The sequence below is a fragment of the Panthera onca genome, chromosome E2 (genome assembly GCF_046562875.1).
Source record: "Panthera onca isolate mPanOnc1 chromosome E2, mPanOnc1 haplotype 2, whole genome shotgun sequence".
NCBI lineage: Eukaryota > Metazoa > Chordata > Mammalia > Carnivora > Felidae > Panthera > Panthera onca.
Window position 1 is genome coordinate 12,706,557 of NC_138353.1, and position 19,674 is coordinate 12,726,230.

The 19,674-nt window shown below is 47.0% G+C and overlaps 2 protein-coding genes across 7 annotated transcripts in view; one reads left to right on the forward strand and one right to left on the reverse strand.

The window, feature by feature from the left end:
• Window positions 1–232: 232 nt before the first annotated feature.
• The window catches only part of CD177 (CD177 molecule), a 34,907-nt gene continuing 15,465 nt past the window's right edge, over window positions 233–19,674 (forward strand). Inside the window, exons 1-2 of one of the 4 annotated variants that reach the window (XM_078438367.2) lie at window positions 16,333–16,423; window positions 16,724–16,979. The gene's annotated coding sequence lies outside the window, so the exon portion shown is untranslated. Of the gene's footprint in view, window positions 342–16,332; window positions 16,424–16,584; window positions 16,980–19,674 lie in introns of those variants that run through there. The other 3 variants (XM_078438365.2, XM_078438366.2, XM_078438368.2) reach the window with 3 other exon arrangements.
• Window positions 12,944–16,294, reverse strand: TEX101 (testis expressed 101). 3 transcript variants are annotated; one of them, XM_078438371.1, is made up of 6 exons: window positions 16,187–16,294; window positions 15,518–15,619; window positions 15,235–15,378; window positions 14,923–15,117; window positions 13,487–13,615; window positions 12,944–13,328 (listed from the first exon to the last, which is right to left on the reverse strand). In XM_078438371.1, the coding sequence occupies exons 2-6, from the start codon at window positions 15,579–15,581 to the stop codon at window positions 13,117–13,119; spliced, it is 744 nt and encodes a 247-aa protein (XP_078294497.1). In that variant the 5' UTR covers window positions 15,582–15,619; window positions 16,187–16,294; the 3' UTR covers window positions 12,944–13,116. The 3 variants fall into 3 exon arrangements, with proteins under 3 accessions (XP_078294497.1, XP_078294498.1, XP_078294496.1); XM_078438372.2 differs by having other exon boundaries at window positions 15,518–15,751; window positions 16,187–16,293; XM_078438370.1 differs by lacking the exon at window positions 16,187–16,294 and having other exon boundaries at window positions 15,518–15,930.

The following is a 19,674-nucleotide window of genomic DNA, read 5'->3' on the forward strand; positions in this document are numbered from 1 at the left end:
GAGCTACAGAAAGACCAGCCAAACCCTCTGAGCCACAGATCTGGACCGGTACTCGCTGGGGCCACCGTGAGTAGGTCATCAGGTTCTAGAAAAGACCACAGAAGCCAGAACAGGCTCTCTTCATCTCCAGCTCAGCCAGGTCTCCAGTACCTGCTTGGTCCCCGAGGAAGTGAGATACCAGGTGTTCCCCTATCCGTTACTGACATTTTGTCTCTTAATATTAACTCAGGTAATGACATTGACCTCTTCTGTGCCGGGTGAGGTTCTGAGAGTTCCGTGAGGGTGAACCCGCTTCACGCCAACAACAATAACAGCACCACCACCACCAACCACGCCACGAGGTATGCACTATTATTATTTCCACTGTACCAATGAGGAAACTGAGGCATAGAGAAATTAAGGAACATTCCCAAGGCCACACAGCTAGAAAATGGCGGAACTGGGATTCGAGGCTTTGCTTTGAAAGGGCTATACTCTTCTGTAGTGAGACCGCCGGGGTCATTACGCAGCATTCTTGTCCCAGGTCCCACACTGTGGTTTCCAGAGCACACACTCCTCCTCTTCCTGGGAGATTTCCTGAGTTTTCCCCAGAGGATCGGGAAGGAGACTTGAGGGGAGAGAGCCACCTTGTGGAGAGAGAGGGGATCCTAGAACCTGGCCCTGTTCTCCACGGGTATACCTCACCAGGCCAGCCCTGCATTCTGGTGCTTCAGGTCTTGAAGGTACTAACAGTAGCAGCCATTTATTCTATTTTCTTTATAATTTTTAAGAATTTTAACTTTTTTATTGGGCTATGACTTAAAGCACAAAGCTGAGGTGTGCAGCTCAAGGAATTTAGGTAATTGTATACATGTACATACATATGTGTATATATGTATGTAATTACCACCTGGGTCAAGATATAGAATCTTCCTTTTCTTTAATTTTGTTTATTTATTTTGAGAGAGAGCAAGTGTGAGTGGGGGAGGGGCAGAGAGAGGGAGAGAGAGAGAGAGAGAGAGAGACTCAGAAACAGGCTCCACACTGCTGTGGGGCTCTATCTCACAAACCACGAGATCGTGACCTGAGCCGAAATCCAGAGTGGAAAACCCACTGAGCCACCCGGGCACCACTAGAATATTCTAATATTCTAGAAGGTTCCCTCGTGCCCCCTCCTAGTCAACACCATCCAGAGCTAGCCACTTTCTGATTTCTCTCACCATGAATTGGGTTTGCTTGTTTCTGGCATTTATATAAAAGGAATCATACAATTATGTATTCTTCTGTCTCTGGCTTCTTTCAACATTATGTCGTGAGGGTGCACCATGTTGTTGCATACGGCAGTATTGTTATTTTTAAAAAATTGCCGGGAAGCGTTTCATTTTACGAATATACCGCATTTATTTCCCACGTCTGTCGGTGGTGGACATTTGGGCTGTTTCTAGTTTTTAGCTATTATGAATAGAACTGCCGTGGGCATTCTTGTACGTGGATATACGCAATCACTTTTCTTGGGGATATACCCAGATGTGGAATTGGTAGGTCATAAGGCACCCATATGTATAGTCTTGGTAGGTCCTGCCAAACGGTCGTTCCAAAGTGCACACTGGTATTTTTGATTTCGTGACGTTAAGTATGTCGGCGTTTTAAAAAGAGGCAGAAGTCGGAGGCATCTGTCTGAAGACATGCCCAGAAACTCAAATGCTGCTTTAAAAGTGTGCCTTGAACAAAGTTTGCTCATTTCTGCCTATCGCCTTCCCTTGTTTGTAAAGCTGCCAAAGTAACTTATTGTTTCGTTTGCATTTTGTGCATTCCTAGGAGGAGAAAGTGCACACTTTTTCCAGTCTCCCAGCACACTGGACGATTTACGGGTGATGCCATGGTCCAAGGGCCTGGCCCCAGCAGCACCCTTCACAGACTCTGGCTCCCAGAGAGCGTCATTTACACAGACTGCTGGGCTAGGACCCTACCTCTCTTCCCTTAGGATATATATGTATATATATACACACACACACACATATATATATATATATATATGTGTGTGTATATATATACACACATGTGTGTGTATATATATACACACACATATACATATATATACATATACATATATATACATATATGTATATATATGTATATGTGTGTGTATATATATATATAATTATTATTATTATTTTTTTTTTTTAATAAAGACTTTCGGGATGCCTGGGTGGCTCAGTTGGTTAAGTGTCTGACTCCAGCTCAGGTCATGATCTCACAGTTGAGCTTGAGCCCTGCATCGGGCTCTCTGCTTTTAGTGCAGAGCTCACTTAGGATCCTCTGTCCCCCTCTCTGCCCCTCCCTCACTTGTGCTCTCTCTCTCTCTCAAAAATAAACATTAAAAAAAAAATCAAGACTTTTTTCCCTAATTATCCCATCGGGACCTAACGGCTAAGTTTTAACCCCGGAGGAATAGTGCAGTGGCCGAGGACACTGTACAGAAGACACTAGTGACCAAAGTCATTGGATAAATATTGACTGGGCACTTATTCTGTTCCAGGCCCTTTCTAGTCACTGGGGCTACAGGAGGGAACAGAACAGACAGAAATCCCTGCTCTTGTGGGGCTTGTTTTAAGGAAAGAGACAGTACTGTAAACAAGCATGATGTATAATGGCAATGAGTACAAAAGAAAAAAAAAAAAAGATGGGGAAGAGGGAGTGTCTGGGTGGGGAGACAGGATGTTTGCAATTTTAAATGAGGGGCGGGGGTCAGAAAAGGCCTCATTGAGAAGGGGACATTTGTGTAAAGACCTGAAGGAGGTGGCATCATAGACCAGAAGGAGCAGTAAGTGCAAATGTCCTGAGGTGGGAGCATGCCTGGTGCATTGGTGGAACAGGATGGCGGCCATTGTGACTGAAGTGGCCCAAAGGGTGTGACTTAGGAGGTGAAGTCAGAGAGACAAAGCGTGGGGGGACAGAGAGTGTAGGACCTTGTAGGCCATTGTAAGAACTTTGACTTTGAGTGAGAGGGAGAGCCATTGCAATGTTTTGAGGAGAAGTTTTAAAAATTGTTTTAATGGTTATTGATTTTTGAGAGACAGAGCACAAGTGGGGGAGGGGCAGAGAGAGGGAGACACAGAATCTGAAGCAGGCTCCAGGCTCTGAGCTGTCAGCACAGAGCCCGATGCGGGGCTCGAACCCACGAACCGCAAGATCGTGACCTGAGCCGACGGACGCTCAACCGACTGAGCCACCCAGGTGCCCCTAGACTTATTTTTTTAAAGGATCACTCTGGCTGCTGTGTTGAGAACAGAATGGGGTTGAGGAAGGGCAAGGGCTAAAGCATGGAGACCATTAACTATTGCAATAATCAAGGGGGGAAATGGTGGTGCTTGGGCGGGGAAGCAGAGGTAATGCGAAATGGTCAGGTTCTAGAGGAATTCTGAATATCTGTAGGATATGCTAATGGATTGGCCACATCATAGGAGGAGAAGAGATGATTAAGCGTAACTCCAATGTTGTGGTCTGAGTAGCACACTGAATAAACCTTTTTATTACAGACAATTTCAAACATGTACGTAAGTAGACAAAAGGAGTGTAGGAGACCCCATGTAGCTACCAACAAGCTTCAATAATGATCACCTTATGGTCAATTTCATTTTCTCTATGCTCCACCCGTTCTCGCTCCCATATGGTACTGAAGCAAGTCTCAGTCTTATTTTCATTAAATACGTAAATCCTTCAATATATGCCTTCGAGGAGATAAACTTCCCCTTTTTAAAATAAACGTGGCACAAAAAACTATTATACCGGTTCACAGTTGACCCTCTTACAAAGACCACCAGAGTCTCAGTGGTGCCACAGAAGGCAAAGTCAAGTAAGGCTGATTGAGGCAGGCTCTTCATAGCAAGAAACTGGCTAGGATTAGGCAAGGATTGGGACAGAATAGTTTAGGATTAGGGGCACCTGGGTGGTGCGGTCAGTTAAGCATCTTGATCTCGACTCAGGTCATGATCTCACGGTTCGTGGGTTCGAGCCCCCCATCGGGCTCTGTGCCGGCAGCTCAGAGCCCAGAGCCTGCTTCGGATTCTGTGTCTGTCTCTCTCTCTGCCCCTCCCCTGCTCACACTCTGTTTCTCTCAAAAATAAACGTTAAACATTAAAAAAAAAAAAAAAAACAAGTTTAGGATTAGTGAACACAACAAATGGGGGTCTTGAAACAGTCTTGATAAACAAGCTGTTGTCTGATAAGTGAGCTTTTACAGCCTTTTCCTTCTAGGCAAGACTTTCTGGGAACAAACCATTGTCATGTTGAAATACGTGGTTTCAGTTCTTACATCTAATAGAATTTAAAATACCTAAGATGGTTAAATAGCCAGTCAATTAACAGATTTCCTTTTTGGTCTCATAAAAATATTTTTCCTGGGTTTTCAAGTCAGGCTCCAAATGAGGTCCACACATTGCACTCGGTTTTGTGTGTTCAAGTCTCTTTTAAGTTATGGCTTCCCATCTTTTTTTTTTTTTTCTCTCCTGTAAACATAATTTTTTACAAAGCCAAGTCATTGTGCAGAGTTCCCACAGTCTGGAATTTGGTGATTGTATACATTTGGTGTCACTTAACACATTCCTTTGCCCCACGAATGCCCTTTAACGTGGTAGTTAGGACTGTTGATCTAAGCTTACAAAAAATATGACAAACCAGGGCGCCTGGGTGGCTCAGTCGGTTAAGTGACTGACTCTTGATTTTGGCTCAGGTCATGATCCCATGGTTTGTGAGATCGAGCCCCACCTCAGGCTCCCGCTGACAGTGCCCAGTGCCCAGCTGGCTTGGGATTCTCTCTCTCTGCCCCTCCCCTGAGCACATGCTCGGGCCCTCTCTTTCTCTCAAAATAAATAAATAAAACTTAAAAAACATAAGCCTAACAGTGGGAAGATGGAAGAATAGGAAGCACCAGGAATCTGTCTCTCCATCTAGACTACAATTGCACCGGCAGAATCTGTCTGATACGATTTTGGAACTCTGCAGAGTCCGTTGAAGGCTTTCAACTTCCAGGGGAGGGCTTGGAGGGTAAATTGTGGTTAAGTTTGGCCAGTTTTAGTTCTCAGCACAGTCTCGGCTACCCATCCACCACTCCTAGCCATGTGACGGGCTGTTGTGCGTGTGTTTCTGGAGCAACTTGTATGCAGCTGTGGGAGCCAGTGTGGGCAATAAGGGCTCTGTTCTCCAAATATTGGGGGTCTGTGCTCTGATCGCTGATTGCTGCTTCTGATAATGTGGTAGTCAAAGGAGAAAAAATAAACCAACAGAAACTGTCTTCAAAAAAGACCTAATGGCAGATATGTTAGACAAAGACTTTAACTGTCTTAAAGATGCTCAAGGAATGTGGAGGAAGTCAGGAAGAGAGCGTGTGAACAAAATGAAAATTGCAGACAAAAGAGACGGGCAGTCATCGTTGTTGCACCTCCCTTTTGTCGTAAGCCCCTTTCTCTCCCGCTGAAGTGACTTCTGGGGGATGTGAAGGGCTGACACCTTTCCTCCTCCCTTCATTTTCACTTTTTCCCCTTTGGGAGCTTGACATTAGACTAGGATATTCAGGGGCACCTGGGTGGCTCAGATGGTTAAGTTTTTGACTCTTGGTTTTGGCTCAGGTCATGATCTCATGGTTTACGAGTTCAAGCCCCACATCGGGCCCTGAGCTGACAGTGTGGAGCCAGCTTTGGATTCTCTCTCCCTCTCTCTGTCTCTATCTCTGTTCCTCCCTTGTTCATTCTCTCTCTCTCTCTCTCAAAATAAATAAATAAACTTAAAAAAAGAAGACTAGGATATTCAAAAAACAACTACATATATGGGGAATATTACATGCCCAAGGAAAGCCTCAGAAAAGACACAAGAGGACCTAGAGTTTACACCTCAGGCTGACCCTCAGCAAAGAGACAATCTGCAACAATAAAAATATATATAAACAAAAACAATAAAAACAACAAACCCTACGAAAGGGGAGAATCTGATATCCAGAGTTGCCATATTATTAGACTCAAATGTCCAGTGTTGAACAACAACAACAAAACATCACAGGGCATACAAAAAAAACAGGATAATGTGGTACTCAAAGGAGCAACAATAAACCAACAGAAACTGTCTTCAAAAAGGACCTAATGGCAGATATGTTAGACAAAGACTTTAACTGTGTTAAAAATGCTCAAGGAATTAAAGGAGGATGTGGAGGAAGTCAAGAAGAGAGCATGGGAACAAAATGAAAATATCAATAAAGAGATAGAAAACCTAAAAAGAAACCAAAAAGAAATTCTGCAGCTGAAAGTTACAATAACTGAAATGAGAAATTCAGTAGAGGGATTCAAAGACAAATTTGAGTAGGCAGAAGAAAGAACCAATGAACTTGAGTGTAGGATAATGGAAATTTTCAAGTCTGAGACAGGAAAAAAAAAAAGGTTGAAGAAAAGTAAACAGGACCTAAGAGTCCTGTGGGATACCAGCAAGTGAATAAATACACATGTTGTGGGAGTCCCAAAAGAAGGAGAGAGAGAGAAAGTAGTAAGAATATTTGAAGAAATACTGATGGACATTTGGGTTGTTTCCAAGTTGTGGCTGAAAACTTTCCAAATTTTGATGAAAGACATGAATATAAACATCCCAGAAGCTCAATAAACTCCAAATAAAATGGACTTAAAGAGCCCCTCACTGAGACACATTATAACCAAGCATTCAGAAGTCAAAGACAAAGAGAAAATCTTGAAAGCACCAAGAGAAGCAAATCACCAATGCAAAGGATTCTCAATAAGATTACCAGTAGATCAGGGCGCCTGGGTGGCTCAGTCAGTTAAGCGTCTGACTTTGACTCAGGTCATGATCTCACTGTTTGTGGTTTCAAGCCCCAAGTCAGGATCTGTGCTGACAGCTCAGAACCTCTAGCCTGTTTTGGATTCTGTGTCTCCCTCTCTGTCTAACCCTCCCCCGCTAGTGCTCTGTCCCTCCCTCTCTCAAAAATAAATAAACATTAAAAAATAAAATAAAACAAGCACCACAGTAAAGAATGGGCAACAGATTTGAATAGATATTTCCTATTGCTTAGACCTTTGTTGTCCATTGTGGTAGCCACTAGTCACCTACAGATAGTGAGCGCTTGATATGTGGGCAAATCCAAATTAGGATGAATGTAAAATACTGCATTTTTAAGACTTAGTATGACAAGGATGCAAAACATCTCATTAAATTTTTATATGACATGTAGAAATGGCAATATTTTGGATATATTCAGTGAAATAAAATAGACCTCTTCTCAACAATTTTGCCATTTCAAGAATGTTACATAAGTGTAGTTGTATAATATGTGACCTTTTGAGATTGACTTTTTCCATTCCGCCTAATGCCTTTGAGATCCACCCAAGTTGTTGTGTGTATCTGTAGTTCCTTTTAAAAAATTTTTTTTAACGTTTATTTATTTTTAAGACAGAGAGAGACAGAGCATGAACGGGGGAGGGTCAGAGAGAGGGAGACACAGAATCCGAAACAGGCTCCAGGCTCTGAGCTGTCAGCACAGAGCCCGACGCAGGGCTCGAACCCACAGACCGCGAGGTCATGACCTGAGCCGAAGTCGGCCGCTCAACCGACCGAGCCACCCAGGCGTCCCTCTGTAGTTCCTTTTTAATTACTGAGGTTGTTTAACATCTACCTATTAGAAGGTGTTTTGACTATTACAAGCAAAGCTTCTATGATCAATCACGTACAGGATTTGGGAGGGACATAAATTTTCCTTTCTCTGGGATAAGTGCCCGGCGATTCTTTCAGTTTTTGTTTCATGGATTTAAAACTCTATTACCGAGGACATACCTCTTTAATAGTTACGTCCTTGTGATGAATTGACTTGTTTTTCGTATGAGATGACCTTCTTTATCCTTGATAGTGTTCTCTGGTGTGAAATACACTTTGCTAATAGTAAAAGAGCCACTCCAGCTTTCTTATAACTAATAGCAGCATGGACATTGTGAATTTTACCTTTGTTTGGTGCTAAATATTTTTGTGTACCTGTAAGTCTTCTTGACCCTTGTTCTAGAATTCGGTGTAGCTATTTGGAAACAGTTTGATACTTTTGGGTCTTGCTTTTATGATTTGTTAGGCAGGTCTGGAACACTGCTTGCCTGGGGCTAATTATTTCTGTTACTGAGGCAAGAGGTTCCTGAGTCCAGTGCCCCAGGGGTTATGAATATTTCAGTTCTGGCAAATCAGAGGTTATGAATCAATTCAATTCAATACTCTGGCAACAGTCGTTATTCCCTGCCCTACGTGAGTGCCAGGACTCATGTCTGATCCTTTCAGGTTGTTTTCACCCCAGTCCTGCTAGTTTTCTCACACATATGTGATGATTAGCACTCAGCTGCATGGTCAAGGGGGACCCTCTGCGGATCTCCAGAGTTCTCTCTCTACATTGTTCTCTCCGCAGTGGCATTCTGTCCTGCAAACTCTAGCTGCCTCGATTTCCTTAGATTCTGAGTTCTGGATTATCCTCAACTCAGACAGAGAGCCAGGCACCCCCTGAGTTCTCGCTCCCCGTACCATGGCCTGGAAACTCTCAAGATAGAAAGTTGATGTAATTGATAGGGTTTGCCTTGTTTCCTTTCCCATTTCTCAAGGATTACTGTCCTTTGTTGTTTTTAAATTGTTATTTCAGGGTGCCTGGGTGGCTCAGTTAAGCGTCCATCTTCGGCTCAGCTCATGATCTCATGGCTTGTGGGTTCGAGCCCCGCATCAGGCTCTGTGCCGACAGCTCAGAGCCTGGAGCCTGCTTCGGATTCTGTGTCTCCATTTCTCTCTTGTCTATCTCTCTCTTTCAAAAATAAACACTAAAAAAATGTTTTAAAAGAAAATTATTGGGGCGCCTGGGTGGCTCAGTCGGTTGAGCGTCCGACTTCAGCTCAGGTCATGATCTCGCGGTTCGCGAGTTCGAGCCCCGCGTCGGGCTCTGGGCTGATGGCTCAGAGCCTGGAGCCTGCTTCTGATTCTGTGTCTCCCTCTCTCTCTGCCCCTCCCCTGTTCATGCTCTGTCTCTTTCTGTCTCAAAAATAAATAAACGTAAAAAAAAAAAAAATTTTTTAAAAAAAAAGAAAATTATTATTTCATGTATTTTCTCTGCTTTTTTGGCTATTTTATGTAGGAAAATAAATCCAGTCCCTGTTACTCCATTTGAGGTAGAAGTACAAGTGTAGCATTTTATCATTTTGCTTCTCTCCTACCTGCATCATTGTATTTGCAATGATTTCTTATAGACAGTTTATGGTTGGCTCATGTTTTTAATCTATTCTGATTATTGATCTTTTAATAATAGGTCTCTTGTAATTTTAACTTACTGGTCTTTTATAATAATTGGTCATTAATAATTAACCTTGTGTCATATTTCTAGTGATTGCTCAAGGGAGTAGAATATTCATACTTAACTTTTCACAATCTCTTTAGAATCAGAATTTTACCATTTCAAGCATAATGTAGAAATTTTACCACCATACAGATCCTATTACTCTCTTCCTTTATATTATAGTTGTTCAATGTGGGAGGCATTTAATTGACATTTCAAGGTTGGTACATTCTTTTCTTTTTTCTTTTCTTTTCTTTCTACTTTAACAGCCCCTTCCATATTTATTTTTTATTTTTATTTTTTTAATATAATTTATTGTCAGACTGGCTAACATACAGTGTGTGAAGTGTGCTCTTGGTTTTTGGGGTAGATTCCTGTGGTTTGTCACCCACATACAACACCCAGTGCTCATCCCAACAAGCGCCCTCCTCCATGCCCATCACCCATTCCCCCCCTCCCCATCCACTCTCAGTTTGTTCTCTGTATTTAAGAGTCTCTTGTCATTTGCCTCCCTCCCTCTCTGTTTGTAACTATTTTTTCCCCCTTCCCTTACCCCATGGTCTTCTGTTAAGTGTCTCAAGATCCACATATGAGTGAAAACATATGACATCTGTCTTTCTCCGGCTGACGTATTTCACTCAGCCTAATACTTTCCAGTTCCATCCACATTGCTGCAAATGGCAGGATTTCATTCTTTCTCATTGCCAAGTACTATTCCATGGTACAGTATTTTCAATGGACTTGTGATGACAATGAGGAAGAGGACAGAAAGAAAAAGGTCAGTAGAGGGGAGGTGGTTAAGGAGAGAGAGCCAGGTAACTGAGTAGTAACAGTAAATAATGGAGAAGAAGGCAGTGGGCAAGTGTGAAGTTATAAACTGATGAAAGGACTTCAATTTTTTGTTAATTAAAAAAATTTTTTAATGTTTATTTTTGAGAGAGAGAGAGAGCGTGTGTGTGCACACACGAGAGCGGGGGAAGGGCAGAGAGAGGGAGACAGAGGATCCGAAATGGGCTCCACCCCTGACAGCAGAGGCCCCGACTTGGGGCTCAAACTCCCGAGCCATGAGATAATGACCTGAGCCAAAGTCGCGCTTAACAGACTGAGCCACCCAGGCGCCCCTGATGAAGGGGCTTTTAAAGGAGATTGGTTGGCGCTGACGACAAGGAAAAGTAGCATGTGATCGCGTGATGCCGAAGGCACAGAAGCAAAACACCGGCGAGTGATAGTTGATTAGGACCAGAGACTCCACGTTCTCAGGCTGGACACACGTCGAGATTACGGTTTTGGCCTAGGATGTGGGAGCACATGGAGGACCTTCAGTTCTGGGACGGCACCAAGAAATGCCGAGATACCGCGCAGCGTTCCCCACGGCCGACGGAAGGTTAAGGAGGAATCGACGCAAGGAAGTGCTGCCGATTCACAGAAGGGAGCCCTTCGGCGGAGAGCGAGCTGTGGTCGCCTCCCGAGGCCAGGCCGACGCTGGCTTTGAGAGCAGAGAAGTGGACAACATCCGGGAGATTTTCCTGTGTTGCGAAGAAGCCAGTTGACTCACTGGGGACGGTAGGAAGGAACGGGATGGATTGGCATCTGGCAGGCCAGCGGACACAGAGTTAATTTTCTTGGTGTAACAGCCCTCTCCTCCATCTCTGCTCTCACTTGTCAAGAAATGGTAATTTAAGGAAGGACTGAGAAACAAACTGTTATTACCGTGTGACGGTTTGTGCTTGCTTTCCTTTTGGTTTTTACAACTTTATGGAGGCGTGATGGCCAAGCAGTGTACTGCATATATTCAGAGCATAACACTCGATGACTTTTGACCTGTGTATACCTTGAAAGCTCTTCTCTTACCACAGTCAAGATTAGGGACATACCTACCACTCCGAAAGTTTCCTATGCTCCTGAAGCACCGCAGTGGCACTCGAAAGCCGTTGGGAGAGACCCCGACGTAGCCGAAAGGGATGACAGAGCCGAGGGGACCGGCGTGGGTGCCCATCGGTGCCCAGACAGGTTTGGAGGTTCCCGGTGGGCACCAACAGGAACGAGAGCCAGCTGCCAGGCAACTGCAGGAACTTGGACATGAGCAGCAGAGAGGCGAAAACCAGACCGTCACCTCCTTCCCACCAGTCCTGTAGCCACGCCCTGGGTGAGGAGGGTAGAAAGGGAGAAAGCCCTGAACTGACGGAGCTGAAATTGGAAGTGACTGGAGAAAACCCCGGGGCGGCTGAGTTTATTCAAACTGGTTGAGTTTCTGCCTACCTCTGGGTTGGATGAGGGATCGTGATAAACAAAGGTATCCTAAAAATAAATAATATATTGTAATATTCTTATATTATGTATATTTACCTAAATATGTTATTGGAAAGTTTACACACTTGGGTTTGTGCCCTGAGAAATTTGCTCATGCTGCCTGAAGTTCTGTGGCATATGATACATATAATTTGCAAGATACCAGAATAATCCACAGGCCAGCTTTTAGAAAATGGTGTCATTCTTCCATCCACTCAGGGATTTCTCCTGTAACTGTCTTCAGTGCCATCAGAAAGCCATTGTCCTATGGGAAACGTCTACTTGGCTTTTTTGTTTTTTATTTTCTTTATTTTTATTTTTTTTGTTCTAGATGGCGTTTGCCAGCCATGGCTCTGAATACTTATCGTTCAGAAACTCTTAAATCCCCTCATGAACAAATTTGAGTTGTTTGTGATTTCTTCTGCAAACTGGCAAACTGACACAATGGGGAGCTGGAGGCCTAGTGACAAAGATGAAGAATTAGCTGGAGTGGGGCTCTAACTCAAAAAGAGTTGGTTTAGAACCAGAGAACTTTCTAGAAAGAACTTGGCTGGACTATACTATGGCCAGACTCCCCTGTCCTTTGTGGGAGGGGTCAATCGTTCACATTAAGTCTCCTTCCACCCCTGGTGCAATTGACTATGTCAATTAAGCCTCGATAAAGCTATTCAAATAAAACAATAAATATCTGTTCCTCCTTACCCTTACCCCACCTTTTTACTTTTCTCTATAAGCTCCTATGTCATTGGAGTCTTTTATAAGATGGGTTTTATGTGTTCTTGAGTAATAAATAAACAAGCATGAGAAGCTCAAAACAAGTCTTAAGAGTCCCAGGCCCCCAGTCCTCATACCCTGCTGGGCCCCAGCTGCCTCCTGCGTTCCCTCTGCCCACTGAGGATGATCACGTAGGCAGCAGAGAAGGGAAGGGATGATGTAAAGGGGCAAGAGACAGGACATAGGAGAGGGGGCCCGTTATGTAACGGAAGAATTTGGAGTCTGATTTTTCAAATTCTGCTATACCTGCCAGGGAAATGTTAGAACCAAAACAGCCAACTGTGGCCGTAAGGTTGGGCCGGGAGTGCTCTGGAGGAGTCTGATGCCTATCTCTTGCCCAGCCAGCAAGAGAAGGTGACCAATAAAGCAAAAGCAAAACCAGACTTTAGGTCGAAGTATCAAAGTTCTGGTCTTGCTCTGCCCAGAGCTACATCCGTGTGAGAAACTCACTAAAGTTTTCCAGATCTCTGCCTCCCTTTCTGCAAAACGTGTGGGTTGGATACAATGAATTTTAAGGGCCCTTTCAGCACTAAAATTCCACTTCTAGGCTTGAGGTACACACAAATTACAGTAGAAACTTTATTAGAAATATAAAACACAACCACAAGAACGCTCCTTTCTTCAAATCTCAACTTGTTGGTGACCAGCAGTCAGAAGGCTCCCGGTCAAAAGAGGTGTCCTGTGATCCAGGACCAGAAGTGTCTCCACAGGAACAATGGACAAGTTAGTTATTGCAGTAACAGCAGCAGCAGCAGCTCGAACCTCCAAACTGAAACAGGAAGCCTGGTGGCCCCATTTTCAGTCTTTCGGGGTTGAGGGAGAGACTGGTACGGACAAACTTCCTTCACCCACATGGGCCCTATGGTAAAGAACCCAGCCATCAGCCTGCAACCAGTTATGGATGTACAACCTTTCACCTCCAAAAAAGAATTGAGGCCTCCTGTGGAAGAAGAAAGGTCGGGGAGACACATAGATGTTTTGGGAAATCAGAGAGGAATCATTCCTCCCTCATTCCTAGAACCCTGAGTATCAGAACCTCTTGGATGCACTCAGATGTCTGGGTTTCCAGCCTCTGAAACCACCAGATGCTCAGTTTACCTCCAGTGATCTGAAGTCTTCCTTGGTAGCACTGAGTTGTATCATTGGGACAGGGAAGGGAAGGAGCAGTCAGACAGGTCCCCAAAGCCACACAGGTTGGGCAGTAGAAGGGTACTGATGTACTGGGAGCTGGAGGGGAAACAGAGGGACAATCAGGGTGTGTCCGGCCTCTGGAGTTGTCTCTTCTTGCTTCCCTCCCTTTCCCAAGTCTTTGCTGCTGACACCACAGCAGTCACGACCTATCACTGCAACCTCCCCCCACCCCGTACCCCCGCCCCCCCCAGCCGCTGGCTTCTCCAACTGTTTTTCTTCGCTGTCAGAACCCATCCAACGTGACTTCCAAACTGTGTGCTTGGGTGTGGAGACAGAGATGAAAAGGACACGGTTCCTGCCATCGAGGACCCTTGTCTAGAAGGAGAAGGATGTGACAGGAATTATAATACATCTCAGTAGGCACTGCGTCCAAGGTATGATGGCAAAGGAATGGAGGACAACCTAACTCTCCGGAACAATTTGCCGAGTATTTTCACAGAGCGGACACCTGAGTTGAGGTGAAGGGTGAACAGAGGTTAGTTAGCTGCGTGAAAGTGGAGGGGTGGGTGGGGTAGCAAAGGAATCGGCGAGGACAAAGGCCCGGAGGTGGGAGCCAGCCGGGTGGCTTTCCGGGACTGGGAGACACTGCAGGGCTGGCATTCGGTTGGTAGGCACAGGAGGGCTGGGCCCATCTTTATGGCCAGCACCCATTCTGGTTGGGCCAGGACCGTATCTACACTTAAGCATTTTGAATACCAGCCCCCCTCCCCCCACTGGACCACAGTAAAGGGGGAGGAGAGAGAAGGAAGTGAGCTGAGAGCAGGCAGGGCCAGATTGCTATAGGCCCCCGGCCACATTGGCCACATTGGCCACATTGGGGAACTGGGGAAGCAGTAACTGCCAGACTGATTAGGCCACCCCGCCCTGCTCAGAAACCTCCACTGACACTTTATTGCTTAATAAATACAAAAGTCATGGGGCACCTGGTGGCTCAGTCGCTTAAGCAGCCAGGTCATGATCTCACTGTTCCTGAGCTCGAGACCCTCATGGGGCTCTGAGCTGTCAGCTGCAGATTCTGCTTCAGATTCTGTGTCTCCCTCTCCCTCTGCCCCTCCCCCGCTCGCACGCTGTTTCTCTCTGTCTCTCAAAAATAAATAAACATTAAAAAAAATTAATAAACAAACACAAAAGCCAACTTATACCCCAGACTTCGTTGATGTCCCGGTGCTCCGAGCAGCGTTTAGACCCCAAGGTAACCATTTAGAAAAAGCCTGGCGGAAGGTCTGAGGTTCTTTTTCTGTGTGTGGCCCCCCAAGGGCCTGAGCCAAATGAGGACACAGAAAAAGGAGGCAAAACCATCTTTGCAGGGGCTCAGATAGTTTCTCCGAGTCCCCGTCTCTCACCTCTCGAGGCTTCTAGGGTCTCCGCCGGCCTCCAGAGCTCCTTGAGGTCCTTTCTGCCGTTGCAAAAGGAATCCTCACAATAGCTGGTGTAGGAGACTGTGATTATGCCTGGGGGTGGGGAGTGCTGGACATACGTCACCGCCTGCGTCCCATCGTAGATGCAGCCCTTAGTGGCCAAAACTGCGGTCTTGGCCCCTGTTAGGAGACGGGGTGGGGAAGAAAGCGGAGGGTGGGCCTGAGGCTTCGGGGAGTGGGTGGGAGCAGCACTGATCCGGACATACTCACCCCTCCTCCCGCCCTTTCTCATTTCACCTGCTTTGACCATCAGAAGGGATTCCTGGCAGAATGACCCGCCCTCACAACTCTCAACCTTCTCCGTGGTCCAGTTAAACATACTGCTTGGGTCCTCTTCTATACTGGTGAACACGCCCTTGTGACAATGTAAGTTTTGCACCGCTGGGGAGAAAAGGAGATCTGGGTGAGCGCCTGCTCTTCTCTGTGGGGCCCCCCCCCGTCAGCCCTCCTTTACCAGCGATCCATCCCCTGTGAACCAGCTCTCCCCCTCCCGGCCCCCCCCCCCCCCCCCCGTTCTTACAGGCCATGGAGGGGGCTCCCAGGAGGAGGAGGAACAACAAACTCTGGGCACGACGGGTACCCATGGCGTCCTTTAGAGAGGGCTGGAAGCGCGGCTCAGGATCTGTGATTTGACAGAGACGAGGGGGCTTTTCAGCCTCACAGAAAACGAGATTGCAGGGACCGTCTGGCAAGTACGGGCACGTCTGCGCTACAGAAGACCGTGACCTCCAGGGTCGGCGTGTCCCGATCGAGCCTGCAAGTTTGCACCACATAACGCGTTCACTGCGCCTCAGTTTCCGCAGCTGCAACTCTCCGACCCAAACAGCTGTCCCCCGAGGACAGAGGACGTCAACAACCCAGTACCCTCCAACCACGGGATCCGGGAGTCCCGGCCCACAGGCCCCTGCTCCCGCATACTGGGGAGGCCGGGTTCAAACCTACGTTCTCCCGAGGCCGGGGATTCTCAGCCCCCAGTCCCCGCCCCCCGAACTCGGGATTCTGAGATCCCCGCCCCGTTCTATCTAGGGATCCAGGGGTTTGGGTTCCAGCCGCCGCCATTTCCCGCAGGGCCCCCAGCCTCCTCCCCTCTCAGGCCCAAGAGTCCTGGCGCCCACCCTCCTCCTTCCTCAGGACCCAGGATCCCCAGCCCCCCCCCCCCCTTTTTCTCTTTAAGGGACCCAAATTCCACCTGGCTTTGGATAATCTCACAAGAATCCTAAAGGAGCCGAAGGAACGGCCCGGAACGGCTTTCTCGTTCCACTTGGCCTTCGTTTTGTCTCTCGGAGGCACGGAAGGCGGGGCCAGCTTCGCCCAGCGGGTCACTCGAAGCCCCATTGGTCGATGTGAAAGCATCTGATGAGCTCATTGGATGAACCCGAAGCAAGGCCGCACCCCCTTGGCCCCGGAGAAGAGGCCGTCTTGGGAGGTGCGCAGGCGCAGGCTGGCGCGCGGCGAGCAAACGGGAGGCGGGTGGCGGGGTGTGAGCCCAGGGACGTAGCTGGTGTTTGTGGTACGCGTCATGCGAGGCAAGGTGGGCAGCCCGTCCTCAAGTGGCCTCGTTGACCCTTTTCATCTCTGCTTCTCCAGCCAGGCTAGGAGGTCAGACCCTTGGCCATCACCCACTGAAGTTCTCTCCCTGTCCGAATGGTCTGCCTCCTGCCCCAGCACCCACCCGGTGGCCATAGGCACTGGGGAGGCAACGTGAGCTCATCACCCTCACTTGCAGTGGTTCCTGCCCAGCCCGGGCGCCTCCCTCTGATCGCATCACAGCACCGGCCCCTCCATGGCCTTCTGGAAGGCCGAAGAGAGAAATGCCGGCTTCAGGGTTCCTTCCAGCATCCCCGAATGTGTGCATGAGCCTCAACTCTGAAGGCGCAGATTGCCGTTATGGCCGACCCACGTGGCCGTGCCACTGCCACGACTAAGACGTGCCTTTCATTCAGATTTCTTGTTCCTGGCTGAAAATTCTATTTCGTCTATAGGTAAGCTTTCCAGATATGTATGTAACAAGAAGCAAAGGTGCCCTTTTTGTGCTTTCAGACTTGGTGCTGTTTCTGTAAGTGAGTATTTATTTTGAATCGAGAAAATACTACAATGAGAACTGAAACAACTAGGAACAGTTAATGCAAATGTGAAGCGAAAACAATTTGTCTAGATTAGGAAGAGTATTCTGACCTTTTAGAAACCACCCCCCCCAAAATTTTTTTTAATGTTTGTTTATTTTTTGGGGGGTGGGGGAGGGGTAGAGAGAGAGACACAGCGGATCCAAAGCGGGCTCCTTGCTGACAGCCGCGAGCCCAACGTGGGGCCCCAACTCCCCAACTGTGAGATGACAACATGAGCGGAGTCGGATGCTTAATCGACTGAACCACTCAGGCACCCCCAAAAATGTTTTCAAAGATTAATCCAGGACAAAAAAAAAAAAAAAGCTGCCATTAGGTTATAGTGTAGCTCTAATTATTTCACGTTTTAACGTTCAAAACACTAAGAAGAGGCATGTGATTCATGGGATGAGAAATAATTAGGTGTCAGATGCCTTTAAGTCCTGGACTACAGGACAGGCTGGGTTGGGATCATTAGGAGGCAGGAAGAATAAAGCACCTTACAGCAGGGCCATGGCCAGTCCCAGCCTTGCCCCAGCAACCAGTCTGGGGGTAGAGTCCACAGATTTCAGGGGAGGAGGTCTGTCTGTTATGATGGTGGGGAGCCTGGCTATTCTGTCCACACTGTCTGGTCGGAATACCCTGGAACATTCGGCGGTTCTGAGAGTAAACGAAGGGACCGTCTTGGTTGATGCCTTTTAACAAGGAGCAGACTTACGAGATAAGCAGTTTTTAGTGCTTACTGTGGTTTTGATCCCACCCCCAGGAGCAAAGAGAAAAGATAGCAAGAAATTCACTTCAAACACGGGGTCCCTGATGCCTCGCCCCGAGTTTTCTCATCTCTCAGGACTCTGGGGGTCCCTATTCCCAGCTCTCTCCTCCCTTGGACCCAGGAGTCCAGACCCCCAGCCCCTCCTCCCTCAGACCCAGGGGTCCTGCCCCCAGCCTACTGTCACCTGGACCCAGAAACCCAAGTCACTACCCACCTCAACTCTCAGCATCTAAATGTAACATAAAAATAAGGTACCCTTTGTGAACTTTCAGGATTGGTACTACTTCTGGAAGTAAAGCTATATAAATGAATACTTTTTAAATTAATTAATTAAATTAATTATATTTTAGAGAGAGAGAGAGAGATAGTGGGGGAGAGGGCCAGAGGGAGACGGAAAGAGAATCTTAAGAAGGCCCCACATCCAGCGTGGAGCCCGACACAGGACTCGATCCCACGATCCTGGGATCATGACCTGAGCCGAAATCGAGAGTCAGATGCTCACCTGACTGAGCCACCCGGGTGCCCCATGAATATTTATTTTTAATAGAGAAAATGCCTCAGTAAGAATGGTGTTAGTAAAAGCTCTTAATTTTATGTAAACATATATTAAGAACTTTCAATTGGGGACAGTTAGTATTAAATATAATTACTAATATGTTATTAATGAAGACATTAGGGACAGTGAATATAAATATGAAGAGGTAGTTCTGGTCCCAAGGACCCTGTCCCTTAGGCCCTGGGGGTCTGAGCCACCCTCCCATCTTTTCAGGACTCAGGCTCCAGTGCTCACAGCTCTCGGTCTCTAACAGTGCTCCGGTTCCCTGCAGCACTGTGTGACTACGGGGGAGGGGCTGGGTCCCAGTGTTCGGTCACAACTGCCAGTATGGGACCAATGGGGTCAGAGGGAACCAGAGGGCAGAGAGGGTGGTTGGGAGCTACACAGCCACCTGCTTCGAACTCCAGAATCTTATCTCTGTGCCCTCATCCCTCCCCATCCCTCTGACTAGCACTTGTCCTGCCTTCTGTCCCGGTTCCACAGCTGGCTTCTAGTTTCTGTCATGAACATCATCTTAAATTGGCTCTTGGCCTGGGAATTTGTTTGTTGGGGTCGTAGTAACTAAGTGCCACCACCTGGGAGGCTTTGGTTTTGGAGAAGGGTATTGTCTCTCACAGTTCTGGAGTCTGGAAGCCCACAGTCAAGGTGCTGGCAGGGTCGGTTCCTTCTGAGGGGTGGGCGGGAAGGATCTGTCCCAGATCTCTCTCCTTGGCTTGTGGTTGGCTGTCCTCTCCCTGTGTCTTCACATCCTCTGCCCTCTATGTGTGTTTGTGTGCAGGTTTCCCCCTTTGTATAAGGACACCAGTCATGGGGCACCAGCATTAAGCGTCTGACTTCAGCTCAGGTCATGATCTCACAGTTCGTGGGTTTGAGCCCCGCATCAGGCTCTGTGCTGATGGCTCACAGCTCAGAGCCTGGAGTCTGCTTCAGATTCTGTCTCTCTCTCTCTCTCTCTGCCCCTCCCTGCTCTCTCTCTCTAAATATAAATAAACATTAAAAAATTTTTTTTTAAAAAAGGACACCAGTCATACTGGCTTGGGCCCCACCCTAATGACCTCATCTTAATTTGATTGCCTCTGTAAAGACCTTGTCTCTAAATAAGGTCACTTTTGGGGGTCCTGGGGGTTAGGACCGCAACATATGAATTTGGGAAGAGGGGGGACACAGTTCAAGCTATCTCAGACTGTTCGATTTGTGTTGCAGTCGAAGTGGTTGAGGGTGGGATAGCGCTCCACGGGGGTCCCAGT

What these genes read in the sequence shown, in the direction of transcription:
- TEX101 (XM_078438370.1), bottom strand. Translation starts at nt 15,770, where the DNA reads ATGTGGTGCAAACTTGCAGGCTCGATCGGGACACGCCGACCCTGGAGG. An exon ending in GGGAGCCCCCTCCATGGCCT is followed by an intron (nt 15,379 to 15,517) that starts GTAAGAACGGGG and finishes TTTTCTCCCCAG; the next exon opens with CGGTGCAAAACTTACATTGT. An exon ending in GACCCTAGAAGCCTCGAGAG is followed by an intron (nt 13,616 to 14,922) that starts GTGAGAGACGGG and finishes TTTCCCCTCCAG; the next exon opens with CTCCCAGTACATCAGTACCC.